The sequence below is a fragment of the Ooceraea biroi genome, chromosome 10 (assembly GCF_003672135.1).
Source record: "Ooceraea biroi isolate clonal line C1 chromosome 10, Obir_v5.4, whole genome shotgun sequence".
Lineage (NCBI taxonomy): Eukaryota > Metazoa > Arthropoda > Insecta > Hymenoptera > Formicidae > Ooceraea > Ooceraea biroi.
This window is the reverse complement of record NC_039515.1, coordinates 13,647,837-13,666,742: the sequence shown is the minus strand read 5'-3', so window position 1 is coordinate 13,666,742 and position 18,906 is coordinate 13,647,837. Positions and strand designations below refer to the sequence as shown.

General features: G+C 39.5%; 2 protein-coding genes across 3 annotated transcripts in view; one reads left to right on the top strand and one right to left on the bottom strand.

The window, feature by feature from the left end:
• Positions 1–7,593, bottom strand: part of LOC105282711 (glycogen debranching enzyme) — a 20,315-nt gene extending 12,722 nt beyond the window's left edge. The window contains 8 exon segments of the mRNA XM_011344928.3: positions 36–248; positions 339–571; positions 691–909; positions 1,012–1,149; positions 1,226–1,424; positions 1,505–1,700; positions 1,836–1,935; positions 6,995–7,593. Of these exon segments, the coding sequence (XP_011343230.2) occupies positions 36–248; positions 339–571; positions 691–909; positions 1,012–1,149; positions 1,226–1,424; positions 1,505–1,700; positions 1,836–1,935; positions 6,995–7,018 (1,322 nt within the window). The 5' untranslated portion in view covers positions 7,019–7,593.
• On the top strand, positions 7,249–18,906 carry LOC105282713 (proteasome adapter and scaffold protein ECM29). Of its 2 annotated transcripts, none has more exons than XM_011344933.2 (28): positions 7,249–7,273; positions 7,829–8,076; positions 8,159–8,277; positions 8,405–8,554; positions 8,621–8,899; positions 8,988–9,183; positions 9,285–9,370; positions 9,480–9,669; positions 9,755–9,900; positions 10,009–10,312; positions 10,393–10,579; positions 10,652–11,008; positions 11,086–11,261; positions 11,347–11,448; positions 12,121–12,327; positions 12,405–12,519; positions 12,600–12,783; positions 14,092–14,380; positions 14,476–14,709; positions 14,792–15,136; positions 15,214–15,370; positions 15,508–15,666; positions 15,755–15,886; positions 15,976–16,285; positions 16,373–16,556; positions 16,628–16,763; positions 16,868–17,077; positions 18,312–18,906. In XM_011344933.2, exons 1-28 carry the CDS (start codon positions 7,249–7,251, stop codon positions 18,512–18,514), a joined length of 5,430 nt encoding a protein of 1,809 aa, XP_011343235.1. In that variant the 3' UTR covers positions 18,515–18,906. The 2 variants fall into 2 exon arrangements, with proteins under 2 accessions (XP_011343235.1, XP_011343237.1); XM_011344935.2 differs by having other exon boundaries at positions 9,755–9,956; positions 10,083–10,312.

The following is an 18,906-nucleotide window of genomic DNA, read 5'->3' as shown; positions in this document are numbered from 1 at the left end:
ATATGTGTATGCATGATGTGGATGATTCGAATTACCTAGGAACCAGAGGAGACCTTGCGCTAATTACTCTAATCCTTGGCCCATCTGTTGCCACTCTGTGATACCTTATATTAGCAATCACGTTTTCAACGGCAGCGTTTAGGTGCATCTGTATGTCGTTGGTAATAGCTTCGTTGAGTTCTTCCAATTTATTCTTGAAATCTTCCGCGCATCGTCTCAAACGAGTCTCTTCATCGTAACAATCGACTCTGCGTGCAGAACAAAAGAACAAAAACGTGCAAGAAATGTAGCTGCGAGCGCCGAACGAAATATTCGACCATATTATTTTGCCTTTGTACCTGAAAGTATTATATTTCCTTAGGGCACATTCCATGTCTACGGTTGACGTCAATCTACCGAAATTGGGGCTTTGTATCACTGAAATTTCCTGAAATATAGCTGGCAGCTTCTGCGGCATACAATTGCGCGCAAATTCCAAAAACTCCGCTACTTTTTTGTTGACGTTGACAGTGTACATTTCGTGTATCCTCACACTCGGCAAAAAATACGTGTGCAGAGCATGACGAACCGCCTGGAAACAAAGTGCAAGTACATGCAAGATAAATTGAACAGAGTGGATATGAAAAACAAAATTCCGATCGTACAAACGTTTAAGATCAACAAAAGAATGGGAAATGATCTGTAACTTACATTTAGATGATCCTCGGTCTCGATTAACTTGGGGATACCCTTAAACTCCCAGTCTCCAGCGGCTACTTGAAGCGTTAATTCGACCAACATCGAATCCAAGATGTACGCCGGACGTAAATGAGGACTGTTCACGCAATTATACGTGCATTCTGGATGAGTAAGTAGAAAAGGACTCTCGTTTGCCGTATGATTTAATACAATATCACATATGCTCAGCATCTACAAGATAAAAGGATATATTTGAGCTAAATGCATGTTTCTTTCTTTCTTTCCCTCTCTCTTATTCTGTATAGTTATAAATCATTCATGATGATAATCTACCTTCCAGTCAGTTCGTATCTTATTTACAAATCGTTTAATGTCATCGTAAGTGAATGGGCTATTATTATCATCGTCGAAAATAGGATTGAGATTTGCATGATTCATTAGACAATAGGACGATTTAGAATTCCCTAATTCCTGAAATGAGTTCACGTTTATTGCCAGTGCCGTTTTAATAGTTAATAAATTCTACACTGATTGTATTTAACGTTACCTGAATCGGCGTAAAATGAATCGCGTTATACCCAGAATTTCGAGTTACTAATAATTTCTTGTCCCACGTAGAGAGAGGTCCTAGACACTTTGCCAAGACTGTCTGAATCTGAATGCAATCCAAAGGTAACACCTCATCTTCGCCTACTTTCAGTACAGGATCCACCAGCAAGTAACCAGAAGCAACAATTTTTCCCTCTCTGCAAAACGGATGCATCGTTGAAAAATAAAATTTCACATAGCAAAGCGAACTATTAGCAATGTGTCAGTAAACCCTTACTGATCAGAGGCATAATAATGGAATGAACCAGCTAAAGTTAACTTTATGCACGTTACTCCAGCCGATTCGCTAACCCACTGCAGTTGATAGTAAGTACGTCTCTCGAAATGATTATCAGGCGACAATGGATGATTTATAAAAATATTAAGCGCTTTTCCAAGAAGGGAAGCCCCGAGTTTAAACTCCACTGTCCATCCTGCCCATGAAAGAAAAACAGATTTCAGTTAAAATAGAAATACACTATACTACAAGAACATAGGAATACAGCATGCAATTAAATCCAATTAAAAAACATGCAATATTAAGATTAATATGTGATTTTTTCAGAAACCTTTCTCCAGTCTGTACAGTATCCCATCTAGATGTTCATCATTGTTGATAGTTAAAACTCTTATTTGCTCGATTTCAAGGAGCTCCATATCTCTAATTATCTGAAATCACGGAAAAAAGTTTTATTGGACACGCAACGCATATTGCTTACAATTTACTTTTATCAAATCGGATTATAAATTCTTAAATTCTTAAATTTCAAACAGATAGGACACTATATTACAAGTTACTTAGACTCTGACTCGTAAAATTTAATTAAAAACATTTGTCAAACGCGGGAGAAATTGAGATAAACAAAATAATGAAATATTCTGAGGACTTTTCAGAAAAATAACACAGATAAACGATGCGAAAAACAATTAAATACGTATTTGATAATATAGAAATCTATAACAGAAGCAAACAACAGAGGAAAACAAAAAACTTGTTTTCGAATAAAATACTTGTTTTCAAATCCACTCCAAACAAGGATCTTCATCGGATGGACTTCATATTTGTCTCGTGAAGAGACAATACTTACATCTCAAACGTAGAAGACGAATGTGTACTTAGCCAGCGTATAAGCCTTAATATAAGTTATTGGCACAAAGCAGTTAGCAAGCGTGCATAATATTGCATTACAACGTTCTGCTGTATAAGCATACATAAAAGCTGCAGCTATTCTTACCCTATACGATAAGATTACAATATAATACAACTGCTTCCTGCCATAAGACTTACAACTATTAACTCTAATAGGTCTGGTAAATGCAGATAAAGATCTTTAATCGCCACTAAACATCACATTCGCATTATTACAGCAGTTCAGTAAGAGAATGATTTTGTAGTTTTATATATATATATAAACGAATATGTTTGCTATTACTTACACTATAATTTACACCATTACTTCTTTTACAGAGGAAATATCTACTAAAAAATTGTAGAATGCTTCTATAGACCCTTCTGAACGGTCTGCTCACATTGTTAAAAAAGCGTCTTAAAGGCATTGTCAAAGCGATTAAGGTGTACACTTAATTGCGCTCAGGTGATCAAAGAATTGAAAAGTTATTAAGCAGGTAATATCACTTGTCCACAGCACTTATACATACAAGCAAAACTGTTTATGCGTGCTACCTATAACAGATATATAATGAATAGTGTAAATGATATAATTTTATCTTTATTTTATTTTAAGATACAGTTTGGTCAATGTGTAGATTACGTTATACATGTATTTCCATAAAATACCTTTAACGTTACGTACGTGATGTATGAATCATTAAAAACAATAAGCTTCTCTAATACAAGCAATTTACATATTTGTGACGTTTTATACATGCACACACATACATGTACACATTATATATTTTATAATTTAATTAATAAAATACAAGAGGGATTAGAAGAAATCTTACCCTGTACATAATACTAATAGTTTTGTTCTATTAATGTATTACTGAAACGTAAGTTGTAAAGAAACCAAGAATGATGGATTAACGATTTTTATTTGATTTTAATTGACACATATACAGATACATAGATACTTTAGCTACAGACACGCAACATTGTTCCAAGTATCACGCATACACTAAGTATAAGTGGAGATACGCATACAAATTCATTTGTACAGCGCAGCCAGCACATAGAGATTAGTACTCACAGTTAATAACAAATGACAGATGATATTACATGCCAAATAATTTCACGAATGAAATAACGCAATGACGTCATAAAAGGATATGTGACAAATGGAGACATAACAATTGATAAATAACAAAATAAGATTGGAGAGCATTAAATTAATAATTAATAAATTTGATACGCATAAATCAATAACGATCCATGCATAATAAAATAAAATAACGAGAATACATCATAAATCACGAGTACACAAATATCCTAAGGGCAAGTCAACGGACATTTCTCACTAAAAGTATAAAGTCGCGAGACGTCAAACGAATCTGTCACAGCTGCGAGTAAAACGCGTTGGTTAATAAAACATGCGAGCAAATCGGAAACCCACTTACGAAGAAACAGCGTGACACATTATTCGAAAGTTTCCTACCTACGGATATCGATGATCGGATACAAAATGATCGCGCAAGACGCAACAACGTGCGTTCTCACTCGAAGAGCAAGTCGGAGCAAGCGAGAAAAGCCAGCAGCAAGTCGATCGACCTCTATCCCACTAAAGACACAGCTGAAGGTCACAAACAAGCATGGCCGGTAAACACGGTGCGGCAAGTGTAACCGGCTGATTTGTATTACAAAATACGGCCCGCTTATTGGTCGGTACCGCGCAGCATCTCGGACGCTCCTCCGAAATTGTGCAAAATTGATATCGTGCGATTGGTGTTGTAAATTTCGTGCAAATAATTACGATATCAAATACCGCGTCTTCTCTGAAGAATATTCCGAAAGAAACTGTTCCGTTTTTAATATAATCAAAAGTGAAGTACATACAGTCGGGTTTTCTAATAAATTTTAGTATACGAATTCGCAACCTGATTCGAGGCCAACTTCAGACAGATTCATCTTGCGCGGGAACGTTGAAATCAATTTAATCACAAAAATATGAAAGTACATATAACGTGTGTGAAGTTAGCCCCGCACTTTTTGAATTTCATCTTTTTCTTGATTGTGCTGAATTGTGCTACGTTTGTGCCATATTGTGCCGCAAACCGCAGTTCAATATCTCAAACCGTTTTCGAAAAAAAAATAAAAAACGAAAAATTTGGTAGCCGCGCACTTTTCGAATTTTGCTGACTTTTTTTATCAATCTCTTTCCATTTTACCTACTACTTTCGATAGTCGTTCATTTTTCTTGACTAGCATAATTCAGCACAATTTACTAAATTCGATTATGTACCATGGTTTGGACGGTATGGAGTTTTGCATTTTTCTATTCCTAAACCCTAAGTTCCTATCAGCGACTGTTTTGCAAAATCCAGTAATCTGACGAAATTGTGTCATTAGAAAAAGTTGTGCTCGTCGATCGCAATCTGGTACAACCGAAAAAAATTCGAAAATGTCAAATTTTTATTTCGCCCTCACCATTTTTTGGATAACTTTGACTAATCTTCACGATAATCCACGCTTCTTATGCATATGTTTCGTAGATTTTGAGTAGCACAATCCAGCACAACTCGCAGAATTCGATTATCGTTCGCCGTTCGTAAGTTATAAGAGTTTGAAATTTTCTATTCCTAAAAAACCGTTACACTTCAGTCCTAACTTTCTCTGTACTGCGATATCTAGCGGTCTGAGGAAATTTTGTCACTTGAAAAAGTTGTGCTACTCTAGCACAATCCGGCACAAGTGGAAAAAATTCGAAAATGTCAAATTTTTTATTCACCCCCACCCCTTTTTCATTAATAATTATCGACTCTCAAATTCATTTCCGATTTTTATGCATGTCTCTCGTAGAGAATGAGTAGTACAACTCAGCACAACTCGCAGAAATTATATATTTGCCTTGCAATGTGATTTTATGTTTTTTTAATCTATCTTTATGAATTTTTTTTATCGAAACGGAATGAAATATTCAAATTTTTCCAACGGCACAACACGGCACAAGTCAACGCCAATTTGAAAAAAAAATTTGAGCTTAATCGCGAGAAAGTGCGGGCTACCAAATTTTTCATTTTATTTTTTGTTTCGAAAACGGTTTGAGATATTGAACTGCGGTTTGTGGCACAATACAGCACAAACGGAGCACAATGCAGTACAATTAATGAACATTCAAAATTCGAAAAGTGCGGGGCTACCAAATTTTTCGTTTATTTTTTTTTGAAAACGGTTTGAGATATTGAACTGCGGTTTGCGGCACAATACAGCACAAACGGAGCACAATGCAGCACAATTAATGAAAATTCAAAATTCGAAAAGTGCGGGGCTACCAAATTTTTCGTTTATTTTTTTTTGAAAACGGTTTGAGATATTGAACTGCGGTTTGCGGCACAATATGGCACAAACGGAGCACAATGCAGCACAATTAATGAAAATTCAAAATTCGAAAAGTGCGGGGCTACCAAATTTTTCGTTTATTTTTTTTTGAAAACGGTTTGAGATATTGAACTGCGGTTTGCGGCACAATATGGCACAAACGGAGCACAATGCAGCACAATTAATGAAAATTCAAAATTCGAAAAGTGCGGGGCTACCAAATTTTTCGTTTATTTTTTTTTGAAAACGGTTTGAGATATTGAACTGCGGTTTGCGGCACAATATGGCACAAACGGAGCACAATGCAGCACAATTAATGAAAATTCAAAATTCGAAAAGTGCGGGGCTACCAAATTTTTCGTTTATTTTGTTTTGAAAACGGTTTGAGATATTGAACTGCGGTTTGTGGCACAATATGGCACAAACGTAGCACAATTCAGCACAATCAAGAAAAAGATGAAATTCAAAAAGTGCGGGGCTAACTTCACACACGTGTACATATATCCATATATTTTTAGCGTACAAAGTGCAGGCAGTAGTGATAAATGTATGACTAATCCAAATATATTTTTAAAAAATCCCAATAATTGCCAATAATGTCAAGCTAAAAACTTAAAAGTATAATTTTAAGATCCATGTCTGATAGGGAGACCTATTTTATTCACATTATCAATTTTTGTGTTTCCATTGTTGCAGCAATATAAAGATAGCTTTCTGAACTCTCCGAGATAAGATAAAGCTTTTAATTTCACAATTAAATATTCTGAAAAATTGCATTATGTAATTCTACAATACATGAACCGTGTCACTTATCGTTTCCGCATTATGATAGCAGCAGTCGATTGCAACAGAGGTTCTAACCTCGACGCGGTATCTAGCAACGAGAAAAGATTCGATGACGCAAAGTTTTGCAACTCGCAAAAATGCTGCAAATTTCAATAAAATCGATTAAAATTCTGTTTCTTCGAAAGCTCTTTTCACTATATCGAACATAAAATTCGAGTAAAAGATGCGACTCGCAAGAATCGCACCGATTCCATAAATTTCTAGTGTTATTTATTCAAACTAGATTTTTCGTTACGTCGCAACCGTTAAACTCTACCCACGTAAGATCTGCCCGCAACCGCCGTTGTTGTTTGATTTCATCATGCTTTGACACTCGTAGACACGATTGTCACGAACATTCCGAAAATCGTGCCGCGAAATATCGCGTCTCGTGGATTTTTTTCTAACCTCATCGAAATTTAGCGCCCTCATGTAAAACGACGTCGAAGTCGCTGCAAAAAGGGTGCGAACACGCAACGTACGATTTTATATTACACGGTAATTGACGCGCGAGGTTACATCGACGTTGAAACACGCAGTCTGACGACCTTAACGTCGGGCTCTCGCTGCGTTACGGCGTCGCTGCACTCTGCGCGTAATTTCACGGGTAACTCTCGGGAATCGGATAAGCGCATTCGCTTTCTCTTATAGGCTTTTTCAAAATGGCAGCGGCTACGGATGAGCTGAGTAAGTATTCTCCGAGAAAAGAACCGTTTGTGCCGCGTGCAGCGGAGCACTGTCGCGATGCTGATAATCGCGTCGTAAATTACACGTCGCGCTACCCGTCGATATCCGTCATGGATGTCGCGAACGCGAACAGCGTTGATTCGAGCGATCTGCGATGCCAGGAGCAAAATCAATTGTCATGCTGCTCGGCGGAGAAACGGTTTCAAATGTTATCGTTTTGTGCCGAAATCGCGTGCGAATTGATGCTTTTCCGATATCCCTCTCTCGTTCGGCTTATCTCGCTGTGCCGTTCTCAACACGTGTTCACAACTGTCAAATCTCGGTATCGCGGCATGTAAAATAGACATTGCTCCGACTTAACAGCTTATCAATGTTTTTTACGATGGCTTTATACCTGACGATTAAATCACATACATGCATATATATATATATATAAAAAGTTTGATGAACATATATGTCTTTTTACAACATTACAGTTTTTCTTATATTTGTAAATAAAAGAAATTGATAACATAATATTAATCACACATGTTACTTTTCTTGTGTTCCATTTAGTTTTGCTTGAGCGAGTGTTTCTTCGCTTGGGTTCTGCAGAGACAGATGAGCAGTTACAGGCAGCGGTATGTAAATTCTTGCCTCCTGTGTTGCTCAAGTTATCTAGCAGCCAGGAAGGTGTCAGGAAGAAGGTGATGGAGCTGCTGGTTCATATAAATAAGAGAATAAAAAGTAGGCCACAAGTACAGCTGCCTGTCGAGGCGTTGCTCCTGCAATATCAGGATCCATCTGCCAGTTCATTTGTGATTGTATGTTGTCTGTTGAATCAAATATTATAATCTATAAAAAGTGCGAGAAAAAGTGCTGTAACGTATATTTATGTAATTGCAGAATTTTACAATAATATACATAAAGCTAGGGTACCCTCGAATGGAAATGAGCAAACAAGCGGAATTAGTTCCGAGTGTATTAAACGCCATCGAAGGGAAACCGTTGTCTCATCAAGACAGGTTTGCTATTTTTGTAAATATGAATTATGTCGAGAAATAAGAGTTTTCAGTTTAAAAAATGTGATTTCCTTTTAAGTTTTCATATAAAATATTGGGCTGCAATACAGTACGTGGCGATATGTTTCAGCCTGCTGCTGATCATAATGCCAGCATTGGGACATATCAATATACCAGCGGATCCCGAGAAACGAGCGTCTCTCTTAGGACTGCATGACAAACCTTACGTGGCGAAGCAGCTCCTAAATTTTATGCTCGACGTGTTGCTGTTGCCATACGGGTGAGACATGTGCCGCACAATCTTCGTACCAATACTTTCAATACTTGCTCATTGCGATATTATCAGATCCATAGGGCAAACGGAGAATCAGCAATCGGGTCAGTCTATCGACTGGTCCCAGTTCACCGTGCCGCCGGGTTTAAGCGAATACGCGTTCAAGAGAGTAATAGGCGACAATCCGCCAACGGCAGAGCAACTCGAGCAGACTAAACTGGGCATTGTCAGGTTCCTTGCCGGCGGATTTTTCCCCGAGCCGGATATTCTGGTACACCTGATCGTGGCAGTTGCGGACACTAGATTCAGCATTACTACTCTGGCCGATGTGGAATTGAAGAAGATAGTTGGGTACGGTAGAAATGAGAATTGTCGAAAACTCGATAATTTCAGGATTATTGTATAGATTCGGGCTATAATATGCATCATGCTTGTTTAGCACGCTTGATTGGTCATCGATGCAACTGGCAGCTCCGCTTTACACGTTATTCCTGGGCACCGATGCGTCCGGCATGCAGAAGGAGGAGAAATCCGAGGTGAAGCGGCTTCCGGCGAGCACTCGCATCCGTCTCAAGCTCTTGCATTACCTTTGTCGCGTGACTAAAGCCGGTTTTATCATAACGCCTTGCATACAGGTACGCAAAATTCATTTCAGACAAGTATCAACGTTTTATGATTATATTATAAAATTATAAAATTGAAAATATAATAATAATAAAATTGGGATTTCTTTCAGGTTGTGTTTAATTCACTTTACGGAAAAAATACGAACGCAAAGTTGAAGTCATTAGCGCTGCAGTTCACATCCAATATTGTCCAACAGTAATTTCTCTCATTGTCGTTTTTTATTATTAATTATCGAATAAATTTTTAATTTTTCCTTTCTTGTTTATATTATAACGAATTTCATTTGAGATCGTAAACTTTTCAGCTGCAATCTTGTACCGTTGTCTCGAGTTGCCGCAGTAATCTTGGACGGTATGGTAAAACTGATCTCCGAGGGCGAAGATGCGCTTAAACCGATGGCGTATACCGTTATTGGGCAACTAGGTCAAAGAATACCGTCTCTGATAAACAAGGATTTGACTTTACTGCACAACTTGTTCGATACGCTTGTGTCTGTGAGTATCTGTTTGTGAAACGCAGTTGTATTCAAACTGATTCGTGATCGTTACATTTGCATGAAATATTTTTCCAACATTTAAGACGGATGGCGAGTTACGGCGGACCGTGAGGGACGCATTGATTTGTATAACATCCGCGTTCGTGCTAAACAGAGAGGACGAAAACAACATAGCTCTAATGAATGCTCTCCTGTCGGTGCACATTGAATCGCCGGAATCCAGCGTGAGGCATGTATCGAGTATGAAATGCAATCTGCAATCGAGCCGCATTATGTTAATCTTATGTACGCGTTCTAATTGCGTATTGTGCTCTTTGCTGTTTACCTCTGCGAATAGATTCGTGGCAATGCACTATGCCGCGACCGTGTTTCCGCCTGATGACGCTCCATCTCGGTATCTCTTGTTATTAGCGTGTGGTGACAATAAACACGAGATAAGTACGGAGGCTACGAAAGCGCTGTACGGCGTTGCGCACAAAAACGAGGATGACCAACAGATCGACAACAAGGTATTGCTGCCCGAATTTGCGAAGCTAGTAAGCTACGTTTATTCGAAAATGCAATCGAGGATACCCGCCGCGGCCAGCGGTCGTAATACAGACAAAGACGTACTCCCGTACAGCGTTAAGACGTTTTCCGAGGTGGGTTATCCGCGCGATCGAGACTGGACCTATAAATGATGTCGCGAAAGAAACGTCTAACGGTTTTCCTATTCTTACAGATCATTACCTACTTTCGCGTTTGCCTCGCCAGAAGCGCTAATATTCCCGCGCGTAATGAACCACTGCAACATCCGTCTGAATATACTCCCTTGATTGGACGTTACTTGGAGAATACTTACAAGAGCCAACCGGAGATATTAAATAGCTACCTCAATATAATTTTGCTCCTGTGTCATTCCTCTGCAGGTGAGAAATTATTATTATAATGATCGCGCGAAATCTTATCCCCAGTTGGTTAATTTCATTTTTAATTGTCAGATCAAATTTCCTTGAACGCGTTGCTGGAAGTACTCGGATCCGTTCCGCACTACGTAACGAAAGAATATGAAAAGGAGTTGCCGTGGCTCCGCACCTTGCTCACTTCCACCAAGCTGGATGTACGGCAGTTAGCCGCGAAGGCGTACGCCGCTATCACTGGCTACTTCCCGAGGAGCGAGTTCGAGAAACACGTTTCTAGCGTCACGGACATTATGGGCAGGAAGAATTTAGAAGCGCAACACGGCGCACTGGTGGCACTGACGTGCATGATGGAGAGGAACTTGACGCAACAACGGAACGGAAATAAGGAGGATTTGTACGATTGGACGACTTATCACGATATCGTGAAAACCATATGTAATGCCCGCGCACGTAATATAAACTAGAAATTCGCTTGCTGCATTCGATATATCGTACTATGTATCGTTTTACAGGTACGTATCTTCACGACAGTGCGACACTACTAATGGACGCTGCCATCCAAGCTATCGGTCTCTTAGGAAAGACGTGCTCTCTGCCTGTACCTTCAGAAGGCGACAATAAATTCAACAAGAAAGCGATAGTCGAAACACTCTTTTCTATATTGTCCAATGTCAAGTTGAGCGTGAAGGTTTGCTTCGAAACACACCTTTCGTTAATTATACAGTGTATGTACAGTGAGAAGAATCAGAATTCATTCTTACGGTTTTTCTTAGATGAAGGAGAACGCTGCGCTCTCGTTGGGATACTTGTGCGTCGGCGAGTCTTTCCCGCATACCGCGGATATCGCGAATAAAATTCTAACAACGGTTAAAGAGGTGCGCAAGTCAATCTTTTTACATCTGATTAAGGGGACCTGGAGTCGTCTGTATTACCGGCGGAATTGGTCGATCTTACTGTACTAATTACTCTTTAATGATTTTATAGAATGAAAAATCCTTCTCCACGATTAAAGTAAACAAAGAAATATACCGAGCGAAACTCGACTTTATGTTAAAAACGACAAAAAAAATTTACAGTTTTATTATCGGCTTATTGTGACGTCACCTCGTACATTAATGTTCTTAATATAAATGTTTTGCAGTTTGTGTGGCCAAAATTCGATAATCGCGAGGACGGAACAAAATGAAAGAATATGGGGAAGCTTTTAGAAATGAGTTTAGAAGCCTAATGTAAAAGTAATTAGTGCAGAAAGATTCGCGATCATTTCGTGCCTACGTATGCCTGTGAAATCGTGGCTGAATCAAAAATTGTGATTTTTTTCCGTTTGGAAAGTTAAGTCCTGCCTTTCACATTACATTATCGTGTGTACTTTCATCGTGGAAAAGGATTTTTCATTCTGTGAATTCAATAAAAAGAAAATACAGGAAAATCATCGATTCCGCCGGTAATTCAGACGCCGCGACGGAGTTCACTGGCCACTCCAGGATCCTCTTAAGATTGATATACTTATTGCGTGATAATGAGATCCGTTTCTGGTTTCTTGACAGACGAAGGACATCGAGATTCACTTAATTTTGGGAGAAGCTTTGGTTTGTTGCGTTCAAGGGCAGGCCTCCCCGGAAGCGAGGGATGCTTGGACGACTTTACCCGCTGAACACGTCGTTTCGTACACCAAGGAGAGCGATGAATTATTAGTACACGTGTTGGGCGAACTATTCAAAGTGTATCAAGTGCCTCATCCAAACTTGCGACAGGTATTTATATAACGCGCGTTTGAAAACTGCGCAGTGCTTCTTGCTTTATCAATCGGCAACGTGTGTGTTTCCCAAAGGCAGTGTGCGTGTGGCTGTTCGCGCTTCTGAAGCACAACGTTCAACGAGAATGCGTCAAGGCAAGGTTGGCCACGATTCACCATGCGTTCATAGATTTTCTTTCGGATGATAGCGGTAAGAATCATTGGTCGTATTACTGAATTTCACTGACTTTCAGAGAAGATCTAACGATCGATTGACTTGTTTCGTAACAGATATGGTTCAAGACGTCGCCTCAAAGGGCCTTAGTGTGGTGCACATTAACAGCAGGCAGGAAGAGCGTGATGCTTTAGTGTCCAATATATTGGATCAGTTCACGCAGGGCCGCAGAACGGTGCAGCAAGTCACTGCTGACACCAAATTGTTCGAGGAGGGACAACTGGGGAAGAGTCCATCTGGGTAAGATCACGTCATACAAGACACACATTACTTGATGCTTGACCGTCAGATTTAAGGGGGTATTCTAGTGTAAAAGCGGAATTTGTATGCTATTTTGGTGAATTTTTTTTGACAAAAGTATAAGGCTTTTTGAGGCAGGGTTTTCCCTGCTTATTCATACATATTTGGTGTATGTTTCCAAATTTTTGTATTAGACGATAACTATAAATAAGCGCTGCACATGATATTAAATAAGAACATGAAAAAAAAAAGTTGGTCCATGGTTCCCATGATTTCAGCTGTTCTGCTCATCTGAAACAAAAAAACCAAAGAGATTCTTAATTAGTATGAGTGTGGCTATAGCAGGTACCAGAATGAAAAAAAAATGTTGAAAATTTAAAACATGACTTCATTGAGAAAATTAAGTTTCGATTTGTGCCATTTTTTTCACCATTGAAGGGCTGTAGAAATTCCAAAAAACAATATTTCGACTTGATTGTGGTAGGGGCTATAGCCACACATATACTGAAGATGTGTGCAAAAGCCTGAGTCAATTGATTAACTGGTTTTGAGATATCATGGGAACCAATTTGAAAAACATGGTTTCGAGAAAAACACGTTTAAAGTTTTTCATACTGATTACATAGAGATAATGTTACTCACGATCAATCGGCTAGTCCAGGGCCATACAGGGGACATTCCTCTTGTTCGTAGAAGTCCTGCAGAGCTGATCTCTCTTCCCTGCGATTCATTCTCTGATCTCGAGAGAAGTTAGTGGAGCGCCGCTCCGAGCGGGTGATACGAGCTTCGTTCCGGGAGTTTGCGTACATCACCGCTTGCTGACCAATACTAACTCCCATCACGTTCATAAGTTTGAAAATTGGCATAAATCCTTTATTGAAAATTATAACTGCCAAGAATGTTGCTATTTCAACAACTTTCACGCCAGCATGGAGATGTTTTGGAGCAAAAGTCCGAATCAATGAATTTAGGGATTCATTGTACTATATAACCTGTACTATACAAAGGCTCCAATTCAAATGTACGACCTTCAAAGAATAACGATCTTCCGACCCTACCTAAAATACTAACACAATGCTCTGTTGTGTGCCGCGCGGTCCAACCGCCGAGCGCGCGCCAGAGGTTGTTTTCTATTAGGTGCTATTACTTTGTTAATTTTGCGAATCGGGCTAAATCTTCTCGCAGACATATTTTCCATACCATATACTTGCAAAATATGCCAAAAAAAAATTCGATTTTTCTGACATGTTACACTAGAATACCCCCTTAAGAATAGCAAATACCTGAGGGAGCAATGCAACTTTACAGAGGCAATCTGTCGACGTACCGAGAGATCTGCTCCCTCGCGACGGAACTGCAGAAGCCTGAGCTTGTGTATTACTTCATGCATCTGGCAAATAACAACGCGATCTGGACGTCGAAGAAGGGTGCGGCGTTCGGTTTCGCCGCGATCGCCGGGATCGCGCGGGACGAGCTGAACAAGTATCTGCCGAATATTATACCGCGGTTGTACAGATATCAGTTCGACCCGACGCCGAGAATCCAGCAGAGCATGGCCAGCATTTGGCGTGCCGTCGTTCCTTCCACGACGAAAGCCGTTAGTAGAATCGATTAATGTCCGTTGTGCTCTAACGTGCTCTCTAATGGAGTAAGCGAATAAAAATATTTTTTTTTTCTTGTACATTACCATAGATCGAACAGTATCATAAAGAAATATTGACTGATGTAACTGATAACCTAACGAATAACGAATGGAGGGTGCGTATCGGTTGTTGTAATGCTCTCGCAGATCTTTTAAGGACAAACGTACAATTCAATTTCGCCGAATGCGGCCCGGAACTGTGGAAGAAACTGTTCCGCGTGATGGACGACATTCACGAGGGCACGCGGCTAGCCGCGACCAACACCGCTAAGATACTCAGCAAGGTGAGACGAAGATGCTCTTTCTCGCCTATTCTGTAACTCTAATTTAATGATAAAACTTGTAACGTTGCGTTTTAAATTCTAGGTTTGCATACGTCACTGCGACTCGTCGCACGGCAACGCGGGAAGAGAAGTTATCCAAGCGATACTGCCGGTGCTGCTAGACATCGGCATCACCAACACCGTGGACACGGTGAGAGCTATATCGTTGCAGACGGTGTCGCAGCTCGTGTCCACGGCGGGTGTACTGTTGAAACCGTCGCTTGTTAACTTGATACCGTCGTTACTCGAGACGATAGGCGAATCGGAGAATCCCAAACTCTCATACTTGAGTAACGTATGCGGGGCGACTACCGAGACGCAGGAAGCTATCGATAATATTAGAGCTAACGTTGCCAAAGGTCATTACGCTTCGGATACGATAACAAAGGTACGTCCATCGCGATCTTCCTTCGCAATCGATACCGAAAAAATGGTTCGTTCTTTTAATACCTTCTTTCTTTCCAGTGTATCCAATATATCGATGCGGACGTATTGAAAGCTTTAATGCCGAAAGTGATAGACTTGATCAAATGCAGCATAGGATTTGGCACGAAAATTGCATGCTCGCATTTCGTAATCCTTCTTAGCACGCATCTGAAAGCAGAACTGCAGCCATATAGCGGTAACTATATCGACATCGAATTTACAATATCCCAAGTGCAACATAAATATAAAATATTTATGTTATAATTTAGTAATTTACATTTTACGTAGAAGGTTTTCATCATATGGATTAATCATTCATATTGGCTTGTCTAGCTAAGATTCTGTCTGCCTTACTTAATGGTTTGTTGGATCGCAATGCCGCTGTGAGAAAGAATAACGCGGTCACCATTGGGCACATAGTTGGCTCTGCTAAAGATTCTAGTCTAGAGAAATTATTTAATACTCTGAACACGTGGTATCTGGAACGCGAAGGTACTTTCAAATTCGAAATAGCCCTCTTTTCAACATTTTTATAATTTTGTAATTTTACAAAATATTAAAAACAAACCCCGATTCACAGATGACGCAATAAGATTAGCAATTGGGCAAGTTTTACAATCTATAAACAATTATAATCAAGAAAAGTGGAAGAATTATAAGAAGATAGTCATTCCTCTAGCCTTCTTTGCAATGCACGTGGAAAAGGTACCAGGTTTGTATTACCATTGTTATGATTGGTTTGCGTTTATGCCGCGGATAGGCGTAATTTCGTACCTTTGCACACGCTATTACATTTAACAGGGAATGAAGCCACCGTCGAATTATGGACCGATTTCTGGAACGAAATAACGCCCGGCACCGAGGCGGGAATTGTGCAAAATCTGCAAGCGATCACTGATATTTTGCACACTGCTCTCGAGTCCTCATCATGGACTACGAAAGTGCAAGCCGCGAACGCGGTTCATACCATTGCTTTAAAATCGGGTGATAGTATCGATAGGGAAGCCAGGAACACGCTATTAAAAATACTGACGGATGGCTTGCGCGGCAGGACGTGGGATGGAAAAGAACGTCTGTTGAACGCGCTCGCTATGCTAGCCTGCAATAGCAAGTACGTGCATCGTAGACTTGGTATCTCGACGTGTTACGGAGTTGAGTAACTCGTTGAATTTACAATTTCATTCGGATTCCGTTGCAGGGAAGCTCTAAACGCGGACACTGCGCTGTTAGATACGATTGTGACAACGCTGTACAGAGAAAGTAAGAAAGAGAACGCGGAATATCGTCGAAACGCGTTGCAGGCGTTCGCCATGGTCTTGCATGAACTTGACATTGATAAATTCACGGAAATCTATGCAATTGTACAGGAAGTGTTGATTAAAGTGAGTTGCATCGATGACAAGCACGAGGAGATGTCGGTAAAAGTGTACGTAACAAATTACTTGATGTCTAGGTGTCGGACAAAAATAATGACGACGAGGAGAATACCGTAGAAGAAAATAGGAAGAGGAAAGAAAACAACGTGAGATTGCAAGAAACGGTTTACGAAGTGCTGGGAAAAGCGTGGCCCTCCACCAAAGACACTCAAGGTTGAGGAAGCAGACAAGCTCCATTACAATTTAGCAAAAGAGACCAAAATATAATGCCTTTTTTTGCAACTGCGTCTCTCATAATTATTTATTTTTGCTTGCAGACAAATATTGCATAGAGTTCGTGACTCATTGTCAAAAGGTGCTACCAAACAGTACGAGATCCGTGCAGGTTGCCATTCTGACGGCATTGAATCTCTTCGTGGATAGACTCGTCTTGCTACAACTGAGCAAAGCGGAAACATCTCCGAAGGACAAGAAATTGTTAGGCGAAATATGTGATAGCCTCAATAAGATATTATCGTATTGTATAAGTGAGTACAGCACAAATCGTTTATATGAACGTAATTGAATGTACTATACAGGGTGTTTCCTCTAACTGTAGCGCTTAGAATATCTCTGCTTGCCTTGATGATATGAAAAAAGTCAAAGGACGAAAATTGTTCGATTCAAAGAGACTAGTACTCTGGTAAGAAAATTATTTTTTTTAATGTGACCTTTCACAAGATATCAAGGTCATGAACATTGTTTTAAACGAGATGGTATATTTTCCTTAACGAAATGATGTAGCTTGTAAAAAAACGAATTCAACCATACAGAATATGTTGACCTTCAAATGACTTTGAACCACAAAAATCACGTTTAGGAAAAGAAACTCTATTGTATGTATAACTACAAAGATATACCTTTTTTACAGATGTTCGAAATGATCGCCGTTTACTTCCATACACTTTCGAATTCGATGAATAAACGATTGTTTTACGTTTTTGAGAGATTCCGGAGTAATTGCGGTGCACGCACGCTGAATTCTTTCTCGCATATCTTCAGGTGTTGTCGGAATATCGCGATAAACTTCATTTGCACGGAACATACTCAACGAATCATTTCCTGATCGCTGGACTGGACGTGGTGGAAGAATTTCTTGGCCGGCTCGATCACCAGATCTTACGCCTCTTGATTTTTGTCTTTGGGGACACCTAAAAATGAAGTTTATCGCGATATTCCGACAACACCTGAAGATACGCGAGAAAGAATTCAGCGTGCGTGCACCGCAATTACTCCGGAATCTCTCAAAAACGTAAAACAATCGTTTATTCATCGAAAGTGTATGGAAGTAAACGGTGATCATTTCGAACATCTGTAAAAAAGGTATATCTTTGTAGTTATACGTACAATAAATAGAGTTTCTTTTCCTAAACGTGATTTGTGTGGTTCAAAGTCATTTGAAGGTCAACATATTCTGTATGGTTGAATTTGTTTTTTACAAGCTACATCATTTCGTTAAGGAAAATATACCATCTCGTTTAAAACAATGTTCATGACCTTGATATCTTGTGAAAGGTCACATTAAAAAAAATAATTTTCTTACCAGAGTACTAGTCTCTTTGAATCGAACAGTTTTCGTCCTTTGACTTTTTTCATATCATCAAAGGAAGCAGAGATATTCTAAGCGCTACAGTTAGAGGAAACACCCTGTATATGTACTCCAGATTTTTATGACGAGAGGAGTGCATCGATACAAGTATGGCTCTCTTTTCTTCCTTGTAGATATCTCAAAGTTCACGAGAATTAGGAAAGAAGCACTGAACATCGTTCTCTCGTTAACGAGAAAGATGCGCGAGACGAACAATGACGAGCAGCTCGATAAGATAACGCGCTTGCTGAAGGAACTCCTGCCCGACTTGGCGAAGGATAATCAACCGGAAATACGCACCAGAGTTGTCGACATTAAAGAGATGCTTAAAATTTAACCATCCGTGTCAAGTAGCCACGTGATATCGATTCTACCGATATCTTTTGCACGTGCCAGAATAATAATTGTGTACTATTCTTAGTACTGCCGATCTCGATCAGCGATCATAATGAAAACTATCGTAGCTACGATTACATGTTTATTTAATAATATGTTAATGTAGATGTGCCTAATATAGTCCTCCATTGCTTAATACGATGTACTTATGAGGTACTTTGTTCAAAAAAATTCTTCAGTATGCTCTGTATGGTATCTCAGCAATGGATGGAGATGGTGAAAGAAATTTTCTAATTTGTTTCTCCATAAGTGTCATTTGTTATAATCACGTTATGATTGTATTAAGAAAGGATTACGGAAGGAATTCACAATAATAATAATAATGATTGTATC